Source organism: Streptopelia decaocto (assembly GCF_964273445.1).
Source record: "Streptopelia decaocto genome assembly, chromosome: 15".
Taxonomy (NCBI): Eukaryota; Metazoa; Chordata; class Aves; order Columbiformes; family Columbidae; genus Streptopelia; species Streptopelia decaocto.
Window position 1 is genome coordinate 4440290 of NC_138670.1, and position 16957 is coordinate 4457246.

Genomic DNA, 16957 nt, shown 5'->3' on the forward strand with positions numbered 1-16957 from the left:
CCATGCCAACAGGAACTGTATGACCACATCATATGCCATGAAGCTTGCAGTTTAGAGCCTACTTTCCCTGGTTGAAGGGGGAAACACCTCAAACCACCCCTTTTCTGGAAGGTAATGCACTTGAAGTTAACAGAGCAAAGCCCTCAGCAAGTTATTGCCCTCTTTGCCAAGGCTTTCTGCTGCAGCAAATCTGGCCGTTGTTTTCCCACTGGATTAGTTGATGGCTGTGAGGCTTGCTGTCCTAGGAAGCTCTTGCACTGGGTTCTTGGAAGTAGTGTTGGCAAATAAACTATGATGTTCTCTTGCCAGGAAGGAGGGATTTTTAAAAGTACTGAATGCTGGTTGAGTCTTCTCCCTTTGGGATCGTGTTTCTCAAGTTGTCTTGTTTCTGGATCAGTGAAGATCTGGTTACCTTGGACCACTAATCGCACTGTATTTGCTTCCCATCTCTGTCCTCTTTGCTTCCCGTAGAATTGTCTGTCCTTTCCTGGATGTCTTGTTGAATAAAGTAAGTTTTTTAGCCTCATGGATGTGCTTAGAGGCTGTGTAAATGGGTGTTTCTTACGACAGGATCCATATCAACTTTTGGAAAGAAGAATCCATGCAACTTCTGCAGCCACTGGCGCTTCTGTTAACAGTCAAGTAAAAATAGCCTGAATCCCTCATGTTCAATGGTTGCTTTTATTTTCTTCTGTTTTGCTTTCATTTTGTTGACCACTGTTTCATGCCCCCTGTCACACCAGTGGTCTTTGGCCTTTGCTTTGGGAAATACTGACTCAAGCTACTGCTCCGTTCCTTTCCTTGGAGACGTCGATGTTATTTCACTGTCCTGTAGGGAGAAGGCAGAGGATAATCCCCTCTGAAGTCTGAAAAGGTACCTCTAATGTTAAGACCCATCTCAGATGCTTAAGCCACCAACTGCAGGAAACTGGTGGTGCAGATTTGCATGTGTATGGGATACTGTCTTTGGCACTTCTGTCATTTTATGATCTTAATTCACTAGATTTTCTAATTATGGCATGGACTAGTGGGCAGCCTTCCAGCTCTCGTGCTGTCCTTAAAATACAAGTTAATTTACTTACATTCTCAGTGTCAGAAACCCTGGAAGCCCAGGTGAGCTCCATCCTTTTGTGCTTCCAAATCCCACCTTGGGGCGTCGCCCCGTGTGCAGGACGGTCTAATTAGGGGCCAGCACCTGAGGCAGCACATTGTGAGACACAAACAAGCACCACAGTGGCTTTTCCTCCCTGTGTTCTGGGACCGACGGGAAGGGAACTTCTGGGGAATTCTCCCTCTGTCCTTCTGTGGTTTGAGGTATCGACTTCAAGTTCCCTCTTGGCATTAGAAGAAAAAAAAAAGCAGCAAGTGGCATCATACCCTAGGCTGGTGTTTGCAGTGCTGTTTGTTTACAATGAGCACTTAAATATTATTGTCACTTGTTTTACTTGTTGGGCAGCCCTGTAGGTGTGGGGTGGATAGTCTGTGTCAAACTGCTGCACATTAAGTACCAGACCAAAACACAAGCTGAGCCAAGACAGTGTTATGTGCCAGGTAGGATACTGTCATCTCATAGAGCTTGAATTCTCTTTTCAGAGTAGTGAGAGATACTTTTGCAATCAATAATAAAGAAACCAAAACACCCAAGTAGCTTCTCTCCTCCTACAAGAAATCCCTCCTCTCTTGTAGCCTGTTGGGTACCTGGTTTTTGTGGGACATGGTGATGAATCCATTGCCCTGACCAGTCTGTGTTCTGCTCTCCTTCATTTGCAGCCTTTGCAAATTAGATTTGCAAAGTGATCTGTAAATATATAGCTCTACAAAATCTTACAGCCTTCTGTTCTTCAGATAGAAATACATGCTGCTGAGGATATTTATAATCATTGGTATGTAATGCGTTAATCTTTCCATTTGCCTGTTCCTGAGCTGGGCGTTTTACTGTAGTGCAGATACACCTGAAAGCTGGTTTTGTCCCAGTTCAAGCTGCCACGATTGCAACCGCACGGTGATGGCAGCAGGAGGATGGGTGCTCTTTTCGCTGCCCAAGGAGGTTGAAAGACGTGACCGACCAACCCAGGACAGCTGGGGAAGAGGCAGTAAACAAACCGTCCGGGCTGCAGTTGTGATGTGCCGGCCGACACGGGCGCTGGGACGGCACAGCTACCTCAACAGGCTTGAAAACTCACCCGGGAAGGTGTGGGCAGCGTTTTGCTCTGTATTCTTTGCTGCTGTAGCTGAACTGCTGGCAAACCACTTTGGGTAGCTCTGCCTTCCCATGCCCCACTTCTGCCACACCAGCTAAGTGCCACCCTTGGAGGGAGAGCTATAATTACAGTTAGCAAAGTAGAAATGTTTGTACGTATTGTAAATACGGTGCTGAGTCTGCCTTGTTCACGCCTGACACCAGGAGGTGTGAATGTTCAGCACGGTCCCTGTGCCATGTCACGGTCCCTGTGCCGTGTCACGGTGCCTGTGCCATGTCATGGTGCCTGTGCCATGTCACGGTGCCTGTGCCATGTCATGGTCCCTGTGCCGTGTCACGGTGCCTGTGCCATGTCATGGTGCCTGTGCCGTGTCACGGTGCCGAGCGTCGCGCTGCCGCGAGCAGCGAGGGCAGTTTGCAGGCACCGCTTCTCTCTACGTGCTTGGCCGAGAACGTGTGCTGTCTGCAAGCTCTTCTCTAGCTAAAAGCAGATGAAAAATGAACAAAGCAATGCTCTCTGAAAGCCCTCGCCGCGCTCCGGTGTGTAGACGTTGAGCAGAGAGAGGTATTTCACTCTGTTAGCAAAGTGAATGGTGGTATTCACTGGGACAAACTTGAATGGGCTTGTCTTTTTTTAAAGGAGTTTTTCACTGAAACTGTGTCTTTGAGGAAGAGTTGCAGGTGGCTGCTTTGCATTCTCAGGCTTCCTTTTTGTTCTGGATGGCAGGTTGGCAGGTTTGCAATGTCCTGCTCTCTTTAACATGTTCTGCCAAAGGAGCCTGGGAAGAGAGAGCGGTGTTTTAGCGAACACAGGCTGTTTTCACCCTGATCACAGCGCATCGCGCTGGGGCCGTTCCCTTGTCAAACACAGCGCGGGCAGAGCTGGGAACGGGCTGTTGGAGGCACCGGGAGCCTGTTCTCAACCCCTTCAGTGACTTTCTGTGCGACCTTCTTCGGTCACTTGTCCTCTCCCCATCACCTTCGGAAGGTTTTACTTTCCCCACTTTACTTTAAGGATGAAGGATGAATTTTTTAGATCCTTGGATGGGCTTAATCCAAAACCAAGTGATGGCTGTTTGACCAGGTTATGAAAACTTTCTCTCCAAGAGCCACTCCTGATTTTAGTTCTGGCTTTTTTGAAAAGCTGCTTCTTAGCATTTTAAATGGCAAAGATGGTCAGTGTTTAAATAGGGAGTTTTCCAAGTTTTAGAGCTTAAGGAGTGAATTTTCTTTGTTCTGTTTGGTTTCCGCGAGAGCAAGTTGCAGCAGGCTTCAAGGTTTGCTATTTCTTGCAAGCCTGGGATGCTTCACTTCGTTAAAGCTAATGACCTTGCATTGTGCTGCCTGCCATTGATCCTGCATTTCATTATTTTGATGCACCAGAGATCAGCTGGGCTGTGTCAGAGGAGTCGCTACATTCAGCGATACAGGTTCCCCACCTCCAATATAAGTAACTTGGTACCCAGCAGAATATTTAAGTGAAATCAACTGAGCTGAAGGCATTCAAAATACATTCTGAAATTCTGAGCAGATTCTTTATCAGGTGGCCCTTTGGAAAGGAAATTAAAGTGGGTGAAGATCCTCTGCCCATAGGAAAGGTACCGAACAGCACGTAGGATGGAGCTCCCAGCTGCTTCCGCAGCATCAGAGCTCCTCAAACAGCCTCTTCACATCTGGAAACTGCCAGTTCTGCATGTAAATATTAAGCTATAGTTGCTTTTTTCTGCAGGTATGAACATTTGCTTGCTAAATGCTGGGTATTAGGCTCTGAGATAAGACTGAAACCCTGCATTCAGTGGCTCTCTACCCTGTCACTGTTCAGGCTGATCCAGGAGTGAGATCTCGGAGTGTTCCGTTCACTTAACTGAGGAGGCTCTGCCTGTGCTGAAATGCACTGCACCAATATTAAAGGTGGCAGTTAGCATTTTGGGTGAACAATGAATGAGGCAATTTATAAGCGGTTACACTGACGTGAATCTCTCCCAGCATATTTGCATCATTAAAACACCTTTGGTAAAATGTGTCATGCATATAATTAAATACCTGTTTTGCTAACTCTTAATTTAATTACTGCAAAGTAAAGATGTCAGCACAAATTAATCTAGTTGGAAATGGCTTTTCTCTCAGTGGGCTGGAGGGAGGTTTTCTGGAGGCGTTGTTCCAGATGCCCTCAGAAATGCGCAGGTGAACTCCAGGGCTGATTGACACCGCTGTTTGACAGTGATGGCCGTGACATCCTCGTACCAGCACGTGTGCCACATATCAGCTCACATTTTCCTCTTGTGAGAGCAGAAAGGGAAGCCAGCTAGACGGTGGTTTCTTTGAGAGGACAGTGGAGCTACTTTTTAGCTCATTTGGTAGCAACCACAGTAAATCCAGGTTCACGCAGGTGAATGAATAGTAATTCGTATAACAAAAGGTCTTTTTATGTCTTCCCTTGGTTTTTCATTCTGTACCTCAGTCTCTCTCACTCAGCTGGTGCCCATGTTTTTCTCCCTTAGATACAACGTTCCTGTAACTGCTCATCCGCTTTAAATATTAATTCCTCTTAACTTTCTTTAAAGACTTCCGTGTATATGATCTTCTGGTTTGACCTCTTTCCTAACCTTGTGTATTCTTTTTTTCCTCCCCTGCCTTTCTGATCTTTTTCTCCCTGCTGCTTAATCTTTTTCTCTTTCCCTTACCATCTTGCTTGGGATAAAATTGGAGCACAGACTGTGTTCACGGTGCAAGTGCAGGTGAGTTGTCAGCCCAACATTATAGGAAGCAGAGGATCTATTGTTGCTTCCTGCAGACCCACCTGAGCACCAGAAGAATTTAAAAAAAGAATATCAGTCTTCCAAAAATGCTAGTTATTGCTTTAGCAGTTCTCATTTCAGCTTAAGTAAAAATAAATGTATGATGAATGAAGAAAGCTGCTGTGCGCTACAGCACGGAGTCTGGATAGTCTTGCCACCTCTCTGCAGCTTCAGAATTGGCTTTTTCTGTCTGATATTTCCTTCCAGAGGGAAAACCAGCCTCATTTATCAGGCAGGATTCTTTGGTGCTGTGCAGAGGGAGCGGGAGTGGGCTCTGGGTGCCCTGGGCACTGCAGGACGGGAGGACGTGTCGCTCGGGCGGGCGCTTTGGCACTGGCGGTTTGCCGATCTTGAGCCGTGACTCCAGCTGGTGGTGGGTGGCACTGCAGGGTGCAGGATTCTGCAGGAGGGACTGGGGATCAAGGGGAATTTGTGGCTTGGAACTCCCCGTGGCACTGCCTGCTGCTGGTGCTCCACGGGGTGACTTTCCTCCGTACCCCGTCAGGTGAGATGAACGCGAATATGAAGCTGATTTTGTATGTCTTTGGTAGTGTGAACGCTCCTGGCTTCCTATCCAACGCTGACCTTTAGCATCATCCAGCTTTTGCAATTGGAGCCAGTGCTTTTAACAGCGCCTTTTGTGTTCACTTACTGAAAAATGGGGTCTGTTTCGCAGGAAACCTTTTTACACCTGCCACAATCGTCATCTTTGCTCTTCCTTTGCGCCTTTCACCAGATCTGCAGTAGTTGACGCTGCAGAATGTCCTTTCGTTCCCCAGCATCCTCGGCGTGAGACGTGACTGCAACAGAGCAGGTGGGGAGAGGATGCAGCGTGCAAGACCCACTGAGAAACGTCAGCCAGATGTGGGCAGCTTGAGGACATGACACAGTTCAGCTCTGGAAAGACTCAAGTGCAAGGCGTTATTATTTCTGCTTCTCCTTTTTGAGCTGTTCACGTTAGTGTTTATAAAACAGCCCTCAGAGCACCTCCCTGCATGTGCAGATGCACTAAAGCAACTCAGCAGTGGGAGAGTCCCGCTCCATCAGCAGGGGGTCGATAGCACTCGCTGCAGGGTTTGCAGGCTCGTGCTTCCAGCCCTTCCGAAGGGTTAAATGATGGTCTCCTTGTTGAGCTGAGGGGTTGGGCATCTTCAGACCAGTAAAATTTCGAGTGGCTTTTTGGGGTTGACCCATGTGTGAGCCGGAGGGTTCTTGCTGCAGCGGAGGAATGCGGGGAAGCTGGGGCGAGGGGAGGTGCCAGGGCAGGAGGATTTCTCAGCTGCTGTTGCAAGCGTTGTGCTCAGCCTGCTCTCTGGTGGTAGCTGCTGTAGCAGAGATGACCTTTGATAAAACAGTGAAGCGTTTGGTTTGATTTGGATAGTTGTGGTTACTCGGCTTCACACAGCTACAGTTCATAGCAGAGTTGTCAGCTCAGCTGCTCTTGCTTTTTGTTCCTTTACCCCACAGATTAAAAATCAAATCACAGCAGCTCCAGGATGAGAACTGCAACACCACCTGCTTCCCAGCGGCTCTCCCCAGCACAGCTTCAGGCTCTGATAAGGGTTGAGCTTTGCTGCTCTGTTCTTTCAGGCTGGGGAGACTGGTAGGAGAGCAGAAAGAGGAGACACTCACGGGCACGAGACATGCAAGAAATAAACATTTTTGGGATCTTGTGTCAAATTTGGCTGAAAACAGCCAGCTGGTTCCAAAACTCTTGCCAGGCTTGAGATACAGAGAGGCACTTAAAGACCACTTGATCGTGATCTCTTGTGCCTCAGCCGGGCTGGAGCCCGTGGTGTCCTGGGCAGGCAGAGCTGGAGCATCACTGGAGCATCACGGCTGCGCTCCGCTCTGCGCTGCTGGCTCTGGGGATGGCAGCGTGCAGAGGGCTTGTCTGGCTTCTCTGCACGGAGCTGTTGTGAGGAAGGAAGTTCTTGGTACGTCATTCAAAGGAGACAGGCCAGTCGTGCTTGTAGAGCATGGGAGGGAAGGTCGTGGTGAGTGCTTCTGCTTTTCAGTCCTGAAAATAGCCGAGGGATGTTTGCCGTCACAAGAGTGGTGGATTTTGATTATTTTAGCTGGAAAAAAAAAAGGAAGAATGAGAGAAATAGTTTTGGAGAAGGTAGTTGGGACCCTGTCCTGTCTTTGCTGACATCCCACTAGAAAAGGTCAGCCCTATTCGTGTTGTGTAGATAAACTGTCAGTGTGTTGGATACGTCTTCCAGCAGTATTTGGTTACAGAATTTCTCAGCAGGATTTGTTCTAACAATACCTGAGGGATGTGACAGTTGTACATGTGGTTTCTCTGTGCTGGAGACACCTTCAGGGCTGAAGTGCCTGTGGGACTTAGGGTGCAGGTGGGACCATTTGCTGTTGAGGGTGGAGCCAAGTTGTGAAGCTTTTCTGTTGTACAAGACCTAATCAGGCAGCTTTGAGATCTCTGAGCAAACTGGCACCTTCTGTTTTAATCCCATTTCCATCCCTTTGACCGTGGAGATGGGACATGGCTGTAGCATTTTATATAACTCTACTTCTTGTGGCAAGTAAAGTATTCATTTTGCCGAAGAACAAGACATACGCTATGTCTTTGAATCGCAACATTTATGACTGTGTTTAAAGGCAATTTAAGCAGATTTGGGTTATTTTTTCCCCATGTGAATTGCTGTGGTCTAGTCAAGACAAATTTTAGTAGCAGCAACCATGTGGAAGTATTGTCTTCTCACAATTAGAGGTTAAGAGTTGACAGCAGTTGAGCCAGGGATTATAATTAAAAAACAGGATAATTTTTTGAGCATGGTGAAATCTAGAGAATAAAAACTCATGGTGTAATGCACCTGTCAGAATTAGATGCAGATGAGAGATAATGTATCTTGCAGTGAAAGACATTTGGTTTGGGTGTGTTTTGTTGAGCACGGGAGCAATTCTCTCCTGTTCCCTAGAAGCTGAGGTTTTTGTTCAGTTGGTGCTGATGCTCTTTTTTAAAGCTTTTACCTCTCTGCTTGCTGAGGTCTGACATGGACAAGAAAAGCTTCAATAGGAACCAGCTGCTGAATGGGCCCCATCTCTTCAGAGCATCGCTCGCTGTTCTCCATTCCCAATTAAAACGTGTGTTAAATTTAGCTTTTGTTTGAAGCAGCCAGTGCCGTGGTATTTAATGTAAAAGGAACATGCTCCTCACCTTTCCTCTCTCTTTTTTGTCGCAGGGCCAGCATTCTTCAGGGGAGGACATGGAAATCTCCGATGATGAGACCAACCCCGCGCCCATCACCAGTGCAGAATGTGCCAAAACCATTGTGGTGAACTCCTCCGTCAGCAACACAGCCGTGATGGCCCCGTCGATTCCCCCTCTGCCACCACCGGGATTCCCTCCTCTTCCTCCTCCGCCACCTCCGCAGCCGGGCTTCCCGATGCCTCCACCGCTGCCCCCACCTCCTCCGCCCACCCACCCCGCTGTCACCGTCCCCCCGCCACCGCTCCCCGCGCCCCCCGGGGTCCCTCCACCCCATATCTTGCCTCCGCTCCCTCCGTTCCATCCTGGCATGTTCCCCGTCATGCAAGTGGATATGATAAGTGTCTTGGGCAACCAATGGGGTGGCATGCCAATGTCCTTCCAAATGCAAACTCAGATGCTGAGCCGCATGATGCAGGCACAAAACACGTACCAGTATCCGCCTTTCATGACGGGACGGATGCAGTTTGTGAATCTTCCGCCCTACCGCCCTTTCTCGATGGGAGCAGCTCTCGGTCGTGGACAGCAGTGGCCACCACTGCCCAAGTTTGACCCCTCGGTTCCACCGCCGGGTTATGAGCCGAAGAAGGAAGATCCCCACAAAGCCACTGTGGATGGAGTCCTCCTGGTCATAGTGAAGGAGCTAAAGGCTATCATGAAAAGGGACCTGAACCGCAAGATGGTTGAAGTGGTGGCGTTTCGGGCATTTGACGACTGGTGGGACAAGAAGGAACGTCTGGCAAAGGTAGGCATTCACGTACTCTGTGCTGGATCCCGGGGAGGACTGGTCGTAGTGCTTGTGGCCAGGGCATGGGTAAGCAGGGATCTGGAACTTTCTGTGTTGCAGGCGTCTCTCACTCCAGTGAAGTCTGGAGGAGAACTGGAGGAAAAACCAAAGCCGAAGGATCGAATCGCATCCTGTCTTTTGGAGAACTGGAACAAAGGAGAAGGCCTGGGATATGAGGGAATCGGCTTGGGCATTGGGTTACGAGGGGCCATCCGGCTGCCATCCTTCAAGGTAAAAACAAAGATGTGTCTTCATTACGCTGACATTCCCTAAAGGAGCATTAGGAGGACAGGCCTCTCTGGGTTTGTGCCCCAAAGCCCTCAGGCTGTTCACTCACGGGGTTGCTTCTGACAGCCTCTCTCACAACCCACCAGTACGCTGTAGAGCAAGGATCCTCTTTCCCAGCCTTAGCTTTTCATCTGCCACTTGTGGGAATTGTCTGTGGAGGATCTCCCTGCTCTGCAAGGTAAATGAGACATTTGCCTGTGTTTAGGACACAGCATTTCAGGATGATTGTAAGAATACACTTATGGTGCTTTACACAATTATTTCTTGGCTTAGAATGTCTTGCAGTTTAGCAGCTGAGTCTCACCTGAAGTTTGGTGAAAAGTGTTCTCTGCCTCTTGTGAGTTTACAGAATCAGACTTACAAGTGTAGGGTCACCTATTTTAAAAAGCATTTGCATAAAAAATGAAAGATATTCTAAAAAAAGTGAGGAGGGGACAAGGGAAGGTAGAGGGCTTCCCTGAAATTAGGGGTTTGAATGCACAGAAGGTGCAAATAAAGGTTTGGGATGAGAGATTCTGCAGTATTCATTTAGAATGAAACTTGCTTTGAGATTCTTTAAGATGTCATAGGCTCAGGCTCTCTTTCTGTTATGCTACATCTCAGACACATGGATTTGTCAAGAGTTTTCTCTGTCAGCTTCACAGTACCTGGTGGTGACATGCACCATGCTGGTACCCAGGGTGTTTTGATGCAAATCGAAGGGGTAGAATTTCATTCACAGTGAAATTCCATTTGCAGGCAAATAAAGGGATCAAGAGCTGGGGAAGTGGCCCTTGGTTTCTGGGTGTAAGTCACCATGGCAAAGTAAAGCAGCAGCAATTTGCTTAAGAAGTTGATTTCTGCTGTTTCCAAACTTTTAGAAATGTTAATTGTGTCTTTTGTTCAGGTGAAAAGAAAGGAGCCACCTGAAGCTGCCTCAGCGGGGGATCAGAAGAGAATCCGGCCTTCTACTTCTGTCGATGATGAAGATGAAGGTTTGCAAAGCACGTTTGTTTGAAACACAAGAGCAGATGCAAACCACATGCAAGCTGAATTCTTTTAAAGTTCACAGCAGTGTGCTCACTTACAGTTAGACACTGAGTCAAGGATCTGAGCCAAACTCGCTTCTCACAAAGCTCTGATCAGCTGAGAGATGTCTCCTCTGCATTCCGCTATCTTAAATTTACTGGCGGGAAATTTAAGACCCACATTTTATTAATAACTCATAACCTATTTTAGTTCTGCTGATGCAGAGCTGGTCACCCAGTAGAGGGAGCTCAGCTGAGTTCATGGTCTGTTCCAGGGCCGTGCTTGCAGTTCACTGGGTACGTTGTGGGAGACAGCACATTAAAGACAATTTGCCCTGCTTTTGATTTTAAAAGCAAAATGAAGTTATTTGCCAGAAAAATCTATTTGAAAATATTTTAACATTTTTTCCTGGAAGCGGAGAAGAGTAGAGATAAGAGAAAGTTTTGAATACCCTTTGTTTTACATAAAAGGTGGATTTAAGTTAGTTGTGCCATAAGTTGATTCATACTAATAAGTGGCTTGAAGCCAAAGTACAGAAGCAGGGTTTTGTAAAACCTTTAAATAAAACAAAAAGGTGTTAAATTTGGCTTACCAGACTCATGCTATGTCTCCTGGCTGCTCTGCCTATGGCTTGTGAGCTTTGGCCATCTGCATTTTGCCACCCTTGGCGTTTCAGCACCCTGCACCCAGTCCCACCCTCACCTGTCCTGTGAAATTCCTAATCCCCTGTGAGCCTGGGGACTCACACACCACATGGGCACGTTGCTCCTAACTTTGATCTTCCCAAAGAAAACATTTCCATTATGTGGTCAACTCTTTCCCTCCCTTGCAAAGTATTTGATAGAAATTTCCTTCTTGCTTTTGCTTGCCAGAGTCGGAGAGGGACAGGGATGCTTCCGATACAACGTCTGACCTGTCGAAGAAGGATGCAGACGCCGTGGGGCTGAGGCGGCGACCAGCAAGGCCCCTGGAGCTCGACAGCGAGGGAGAGGAGGGAGACGAGACATCAGGGAAAGAGGAAGAGTCCTCCTCGGAGAAGGAAGAGGAGCAGGAAGAAGAGGGAGGCTTGGTGAAAGCAGCGCCTGGCAAGGTGTGTTGGTTTGTGATTGTGGTTTTGAGTGCCGTCTGTTGTTAAAAGGGGGCTTACCAATTCCAGATGCCAAAGTTACCTTCTCTAGGATATGAGTGCTGCTATTAGAGTCTGTCCTAAGGGAACCTCTGTAAGGTTATTCCCTCTTCAGGTTCTCTGATCAGTGTCCCTGAGAGTCGCTGGTGGCAGCCAGGCCTCAGAGTCAGACACTGCTCATTTTTGGCAATGTTTTCTTGCAAAGGAGGAAGAGGAGGATGAGGAGGAGGATGATGATGATGATGAGGATGAAGATGATGACGAAGATGATGATGAGGATGAAGATGACGAGGAAGAGGAGACAGGCATAGACACAAGTGACAAGGAGGAGGAGCAGGACTCCGAGGAGGGTAAGCAGTTCCAGCAGGAGGAGCAAGCGTGGCCTTTGGGTCGGGTGTGTTCTCCCTGCTCTGGAAGGTGGTGGTTTCCACGTTTTAAAGCTGTGTGTGAAGGCAGCAGAATATCTTAGTACAACTCCAGTAAAGAGACCTGTGTGGGCAGGTGGCACGCAGCACTAGTTCTGCTGCTCAGGAAACTGCCTGTTGTATGGTGATTGTTGTAAGCATCCAAATACATGGTTTATAAATCTCTGCAAAAATAAATAAACTGGAAGGGGAGTCCTTCAAACCCCTGCACTGCCGTTGGAGCTGCCTCCATGCTGTCACAGTGTGGAAGTGATATTTGCTGCTGTAATAGACCCTGATTGTTTGGTGAAGTCAGAAAGTGGAACTAATGGTAATTTGTTCTTTGTGTAGATGTAGCAAGTCCGTCGTCTTCCAAGGCTGAAGTTGAATCATCCGATGAAAGTGAGGACTCCTCTGAATTTGAGTCAAGTTCAGACTCGGATGATGAAGATGAGGATGATGATGATGATGAAGACGAGGAGGAGGAAGAGGAGGAGGAGGTGGCTGAAGATCAAGACAGGGAAGCCATGGTTGCTGAGGCAGAGCATGAACCTGCTGGTCATGAGATTCCTGATGATGAGAGGGAGACTATTTTGGAGCTGTACCCTGTGGATGACTACATGGATGCAACAGGCTTGGGACTCGTGGAGCCAGCGTTGGCTGTGAGAGAGGAAGGCATGGAAGTAATCAAGGCAGGGGAGGGTGAATGTGGTGAAGTCCCAGAGGCATCTATTGCTGCTGAAACACTGAAACAGTTGGTTATGGAAAGAGACCAGGAGACAAAACTTGCGCTGTCTCCCATCTGTAGGCCAGGTATGCCCTTCCATGTGGTTTGGCATTTTTTTACCACATTTCATAGCATCCAATATGTATGGATTTGCATTTCCCTTGTTCTCTCTCTTCCCCCAGTCTTGGCTCTGTGCTAGAGGTTATCTGGACAGGGAACGAGGTCTGTGCTGAGCTTGGTTCTTAGTACAGAGCTCTACACAAGCCATCCGCTGCTAAAAATACTGTGGTGGTTGTATCCAGAATCTTATCCTGGGCCAGCTTAGTTAGTGTCCTACAGGAACTGAGCAGTTGTTGGCGTCCAAGCGTGACTGACTGGATGGTGTGGTGGCTGAAGCTCAAGATAGAAAAGCTGTGGCTGCTAAAACAGAACAGGAATCTCTACTTAATGTGCCACTGCTGGCTCTTTTTGGCTTTAATACCAAAGCCATATGTGACTGGGAAGCTATATGGGGCATGTGAGTGGAGTCTCAGAATTACATCTGGTTCCTGATATTATTATTTTTGGGGATTTTTAACGTAGTCCTTTCAAATGAGCAATACTCTCTGGTTTTCTGGAAGATGGAAATTTTCTTCATTCAATGCAGAGTTGTGTTTAACCCAAGGAAATTTAGAAACCTTTTACTAAAACAGGAGTGAGATGCATAAAGGTTGACGAATTCTGCACCTAGGGGGGGAATTAAGAAGTTAAAAACTGGAGCCAACAAGGAGAGCACATCTAGTGTGTCCTGCAGTGTGAGCCTTGGACAGGACTGGTGTCTGTGGTATTTTGCCACTTGGAGAGCTGGAAATCCAGTCCCTGCACAGCCCTAAGGGGGTACATAAACTCCAGATGAATCAGCCTGCTGTAGAGAGAGCAGCGTATAAATTGCCTCATTGATACCATCTGAGCGTCTCCTCATTTGTTACGAGGGCTTCCCGTTTCCTTCACGTGTTGTTCAAGAGCGTTATACTCCTCCCTTCACTTCTCCTTCCTTGGAGAGCTGAGGGTGCTTCTTGGCCTTGCAATTAGTTTACCATCCCACATTAGAGAAGCTGACAGCTTGAGGCTCTGCCAGTCCTCCAAAGTCCTCGCCCCACAATCCGCTTTTTATGTCTGTACAAAAGGTGGTCAGGGGTTTTGAAAGCAGAAAACCTTTGTTCTGGCCCATGTCACAGCTAATCCTCAAATTAATAGTGCATTTTTTTTAATGGTCCATTAGGGATGTCTGTGGTAGCGTCTAATTACTCCACACTTGGTGCCTCTAAAATGTAAAGCATTGAAGTTTTTAAAGCCTCCCGGTGGAATTGAGCTGTTCTGTAATTGCGGCATCTTAAACATGGCTTTACTGGCAAGTGGCGAGTAACTGAGTGGAAGCAAAGCTGCTGATTCTTCTCTCTTTTCCCCCTTTCAGAGGATGAGTCCGAAGCCACCATCGTGCTGGAGCCAGTGGTACAGGAAGGTCCAAAGCTGGAATCTCAAGATGAGGAGGCGACGCTCTGTCTCTCGACTCCGGTGGGAGTCTTTGGAGAACCCCTGCCCAGCAAAAGCAGCTTCTTCAGCAAGTCTGACGACAGCAGCCTAGAAGCTCGTGTTAAAACAAAACTGCCCTTGGCAGCGGAGGAGGACGAGCGGCTGCCTCGCACGCCTGGGCGGGAGGTGATGGTCCATTCAGAGACTGATACTCTTCTGCTTCCAGCCCACAAGGTGCCATCCTCCATGCTTCCCTTACCATCGACTCCTGGTAAAGAAGAATCTTTAGTCCCTCCAGAAAAGTTCCCTGAACAATTAATGGTGACCAAAACGTCCATGGATGAGGAGATTCCTAGGACTCCTGGGCGGGACATTTTGGCCAAGTCCTCGCACCCCCTCACGAAGTCGCAGAGCACGGACACTGTTCCAGCCACGCCGGGAAGTGATGCTCCCCTTACTGGAAGCAGCTTGACCCTCAGTTCTCCTCAAGTCCCTGGGAGCCCCTTTTCCTACCCGTCCCAATCTCCTGGCATTAACAGCGGCATTCCTCGGACTCCTGGGAGAGATTTCAATTTCACGCCTACTTTCCCAGAGGCTGGTGCTACCATTCCTTGCCTTCTGTCTGGCAAGAAACAATCGGAGGATGAGCTAGATGAGAAACCCTTTAAAGAGCCTCTTGGTGCTTCCCTTACCATCAGCATGAACAGTGTTCCTTCCCCTATCCCCTTTGCCAGCCCCCCGCAAGCAGATTTCCGCACAGACATGGGTTTGCCGCCGGATGAGCGGATACCTGTGGCAGCCCTGCCGTGCCTGCATGGGGATGGAAGAATGCCCCTCGAGGAATGCAAGGCAGAAGTCAAATCTGTTTTGCTCTCACCAGAAGTACCCACCGGTGCTTCTGTTCTTCCTCCTCCACCACCACCTTCTGTTCTTCCCAAAAGGAGGCCAGGTCGGCCCAGGCGGTCACCACCGTCTGTCCTCCCGTTGGATATGTACTCGGACAAAACCATAGAACCTCCTCCGGTGCCAGTGGCCTTGGTGGAAAGTGCTGTGGGCAAAGAGCTGTTGAGTGGACATCCTGATGCTTTCTATGGACTGAAAGACCCTGAAGCCGTCACCTTGGACTTCAGGAATGACGGTTTCCACGAGAAAATAGCAGCTGAAGCAGTTGCAGAGAAACTGCCATTTAAGGAACTGGAGAACCAGTGGAATGAAGACTTCAAGGAAGAAGAAGCTCACGCGAAACCTAAAAGACAGTGGCGAAGGCAGAAGAAGACATCTGAAGACCTCCCAGTGATTCCTTCCCCTGAGTATTCCCCGCCCCAGCCTCAGTTCAGGCCACGCTCCGAGTTCGAGGAGATGACCATTTTGTATGATATTTGGAACGGAGGCATAGATGAGGAGGATATCAAATTCATGTGTATCACATATGACCGCTTGTTGCAGCAGGACAATGGTATGGACTGGCTCAATGACACCCTGTGGGTATTCCATCCTTATATCCTTTCTCACTGGTGTTACACAGCACACGTACGATGCACTAGATGGTCATTGTGTAGGACTTAAAATGAAAAAAAAAACCAAGTATGTTGGTGGAAGGAGCATTTGCTTACTAGAATAGCAATTGCTTATATCAGCAGGGAGTTTTAGACTGTTTTATTCCCTGAAGCTGCAGTACAAAAATACTGCAGAAGTGGCTGTTCTTGCTGCATTCTCAGCCTAGGACTGTGGGGAAAATCTGTATGCAACTCTTCTGGGGAGATTTCCTTGCTAGTCTGAGAAGCTTCTGTCTGCATTTAAACCAGACTTGCCTGTGGAATTTCCAGTCTGTACGTCCAGAGCTTTAACTTGGGGCTAAAACTTGCTGTAAAAATAATCTCACCATCTGTGCCCAAAATGATGAGTTAGTAGTGCAAGCGGCTTTAACTTGCTTGGAGTTTGAAATATGAATAAAAGCGATGGTTTCTAAGTGACACATAAAGGACAGGCACATTCCCGGGCTGGATGGGGATGTACTGGTAGCAATGGCTGGTGCAGGATCTGGCCCTGTCCCCTCCCTCCCTTTTAATGATCTGATAATCAGCTGCACAGGCTGTAGCTTTCAATCTTTGGCAGCATTTCTGGGACACACAAGCTGTCTCAGAACCAGGAGTGATCTCCAGAACACAGCCTGGAAGGCTGTTCTCATAACCTGAGAACTCTCTAGTAAGGTTTTCAGGAGGAAAACACAAATGTATATAGTAAGGAAGACATGAACCACCTTGTGTGTGGCTGGAGATTGTGTGGAGATAAAATGTCTCATCCCTTATTCCCTGCAAGACACGAAAGCAAAAGCAAAAAAGCCCGAACCGCTTAAAATAGGGATATGATACTAACAAAAAGCAAGTGGAGCTCAGTGCTGAGCTGTGCATTTCCATCCTTTATTTCTCTGCATCTCAAAGGGCAATGTGTAAGATTAAACTTATGATTTTCTGCCTTTTCATACCAGTGCAATAATCTTGAAACAGATTTATTTAATTGTTAAATGAAAATATTTTAAAAGCATGATGAAATGCATCACCCCCAGCAATGTTCAGCCTGTGTCTGCTTCATTTGGGGAGGTAGTTCCGAACAAGAACCAGTCTGAGGGTGGCAGTGATTGGTGCTGCAGCAGCGGGAACCACCGCAGAACGGGGCAGTGCTTTAATGTGTTGGCATTTGGCACCTTACAAAGTGGAAATATTTGAAATCTGTTTCCTGGATGATAAGGATTATTGTAACAGCAAATTTACAGTCACCTTTCAAACCATTTAAAAATAACCTGCAGCCAGTTGCTGCTGTGCCGCACCGCACGGTAGGTGTGAAGGTACCTGCAGGGCTCACCCGCTCTGCAGCAGCT

At 47.8% G+C, this 16957-nt stretch overlaps 1 protein-coding gene across 2 annotated transcripts in view; it reads left to right on the top strand.

Moving 5' to 3' along the window:
* Nucleotides 1-16957, top strand: part of SETD1B (SET domain containing 1B, histone lysine methyltransferase) — a 42354-nt gene that overhangs the window by 21490 nt on the left and 3907 nt on the right. For both annotated transcript variants that reach the window (XM_082066677.1, XM_082066678.1), the window contains 7 exons: nt 8202-8972; nt 9075-9245; nt 10189-10276; nt 11183-11400; nt 11642-11786; nt 12192-12653; nt 14021-15577. In XM_082066677.1, the coding sequence (XP_081922803.1) occupies nt 8202-8972; nt 9075-9245; nt 10189-10276; nt 11183-11400; nt 11642-11786; nt 12192-12653; nt 14021-15577 (3412 nt within the window). The remainder of the gene's footprint in view (nt 1-8201; nt 8973-9074; nt 9246-10188; nt 10277-11182; nt 11401-11641; nt 11787-12191; nt 12654-14020; nt 15578-16957) is intronic.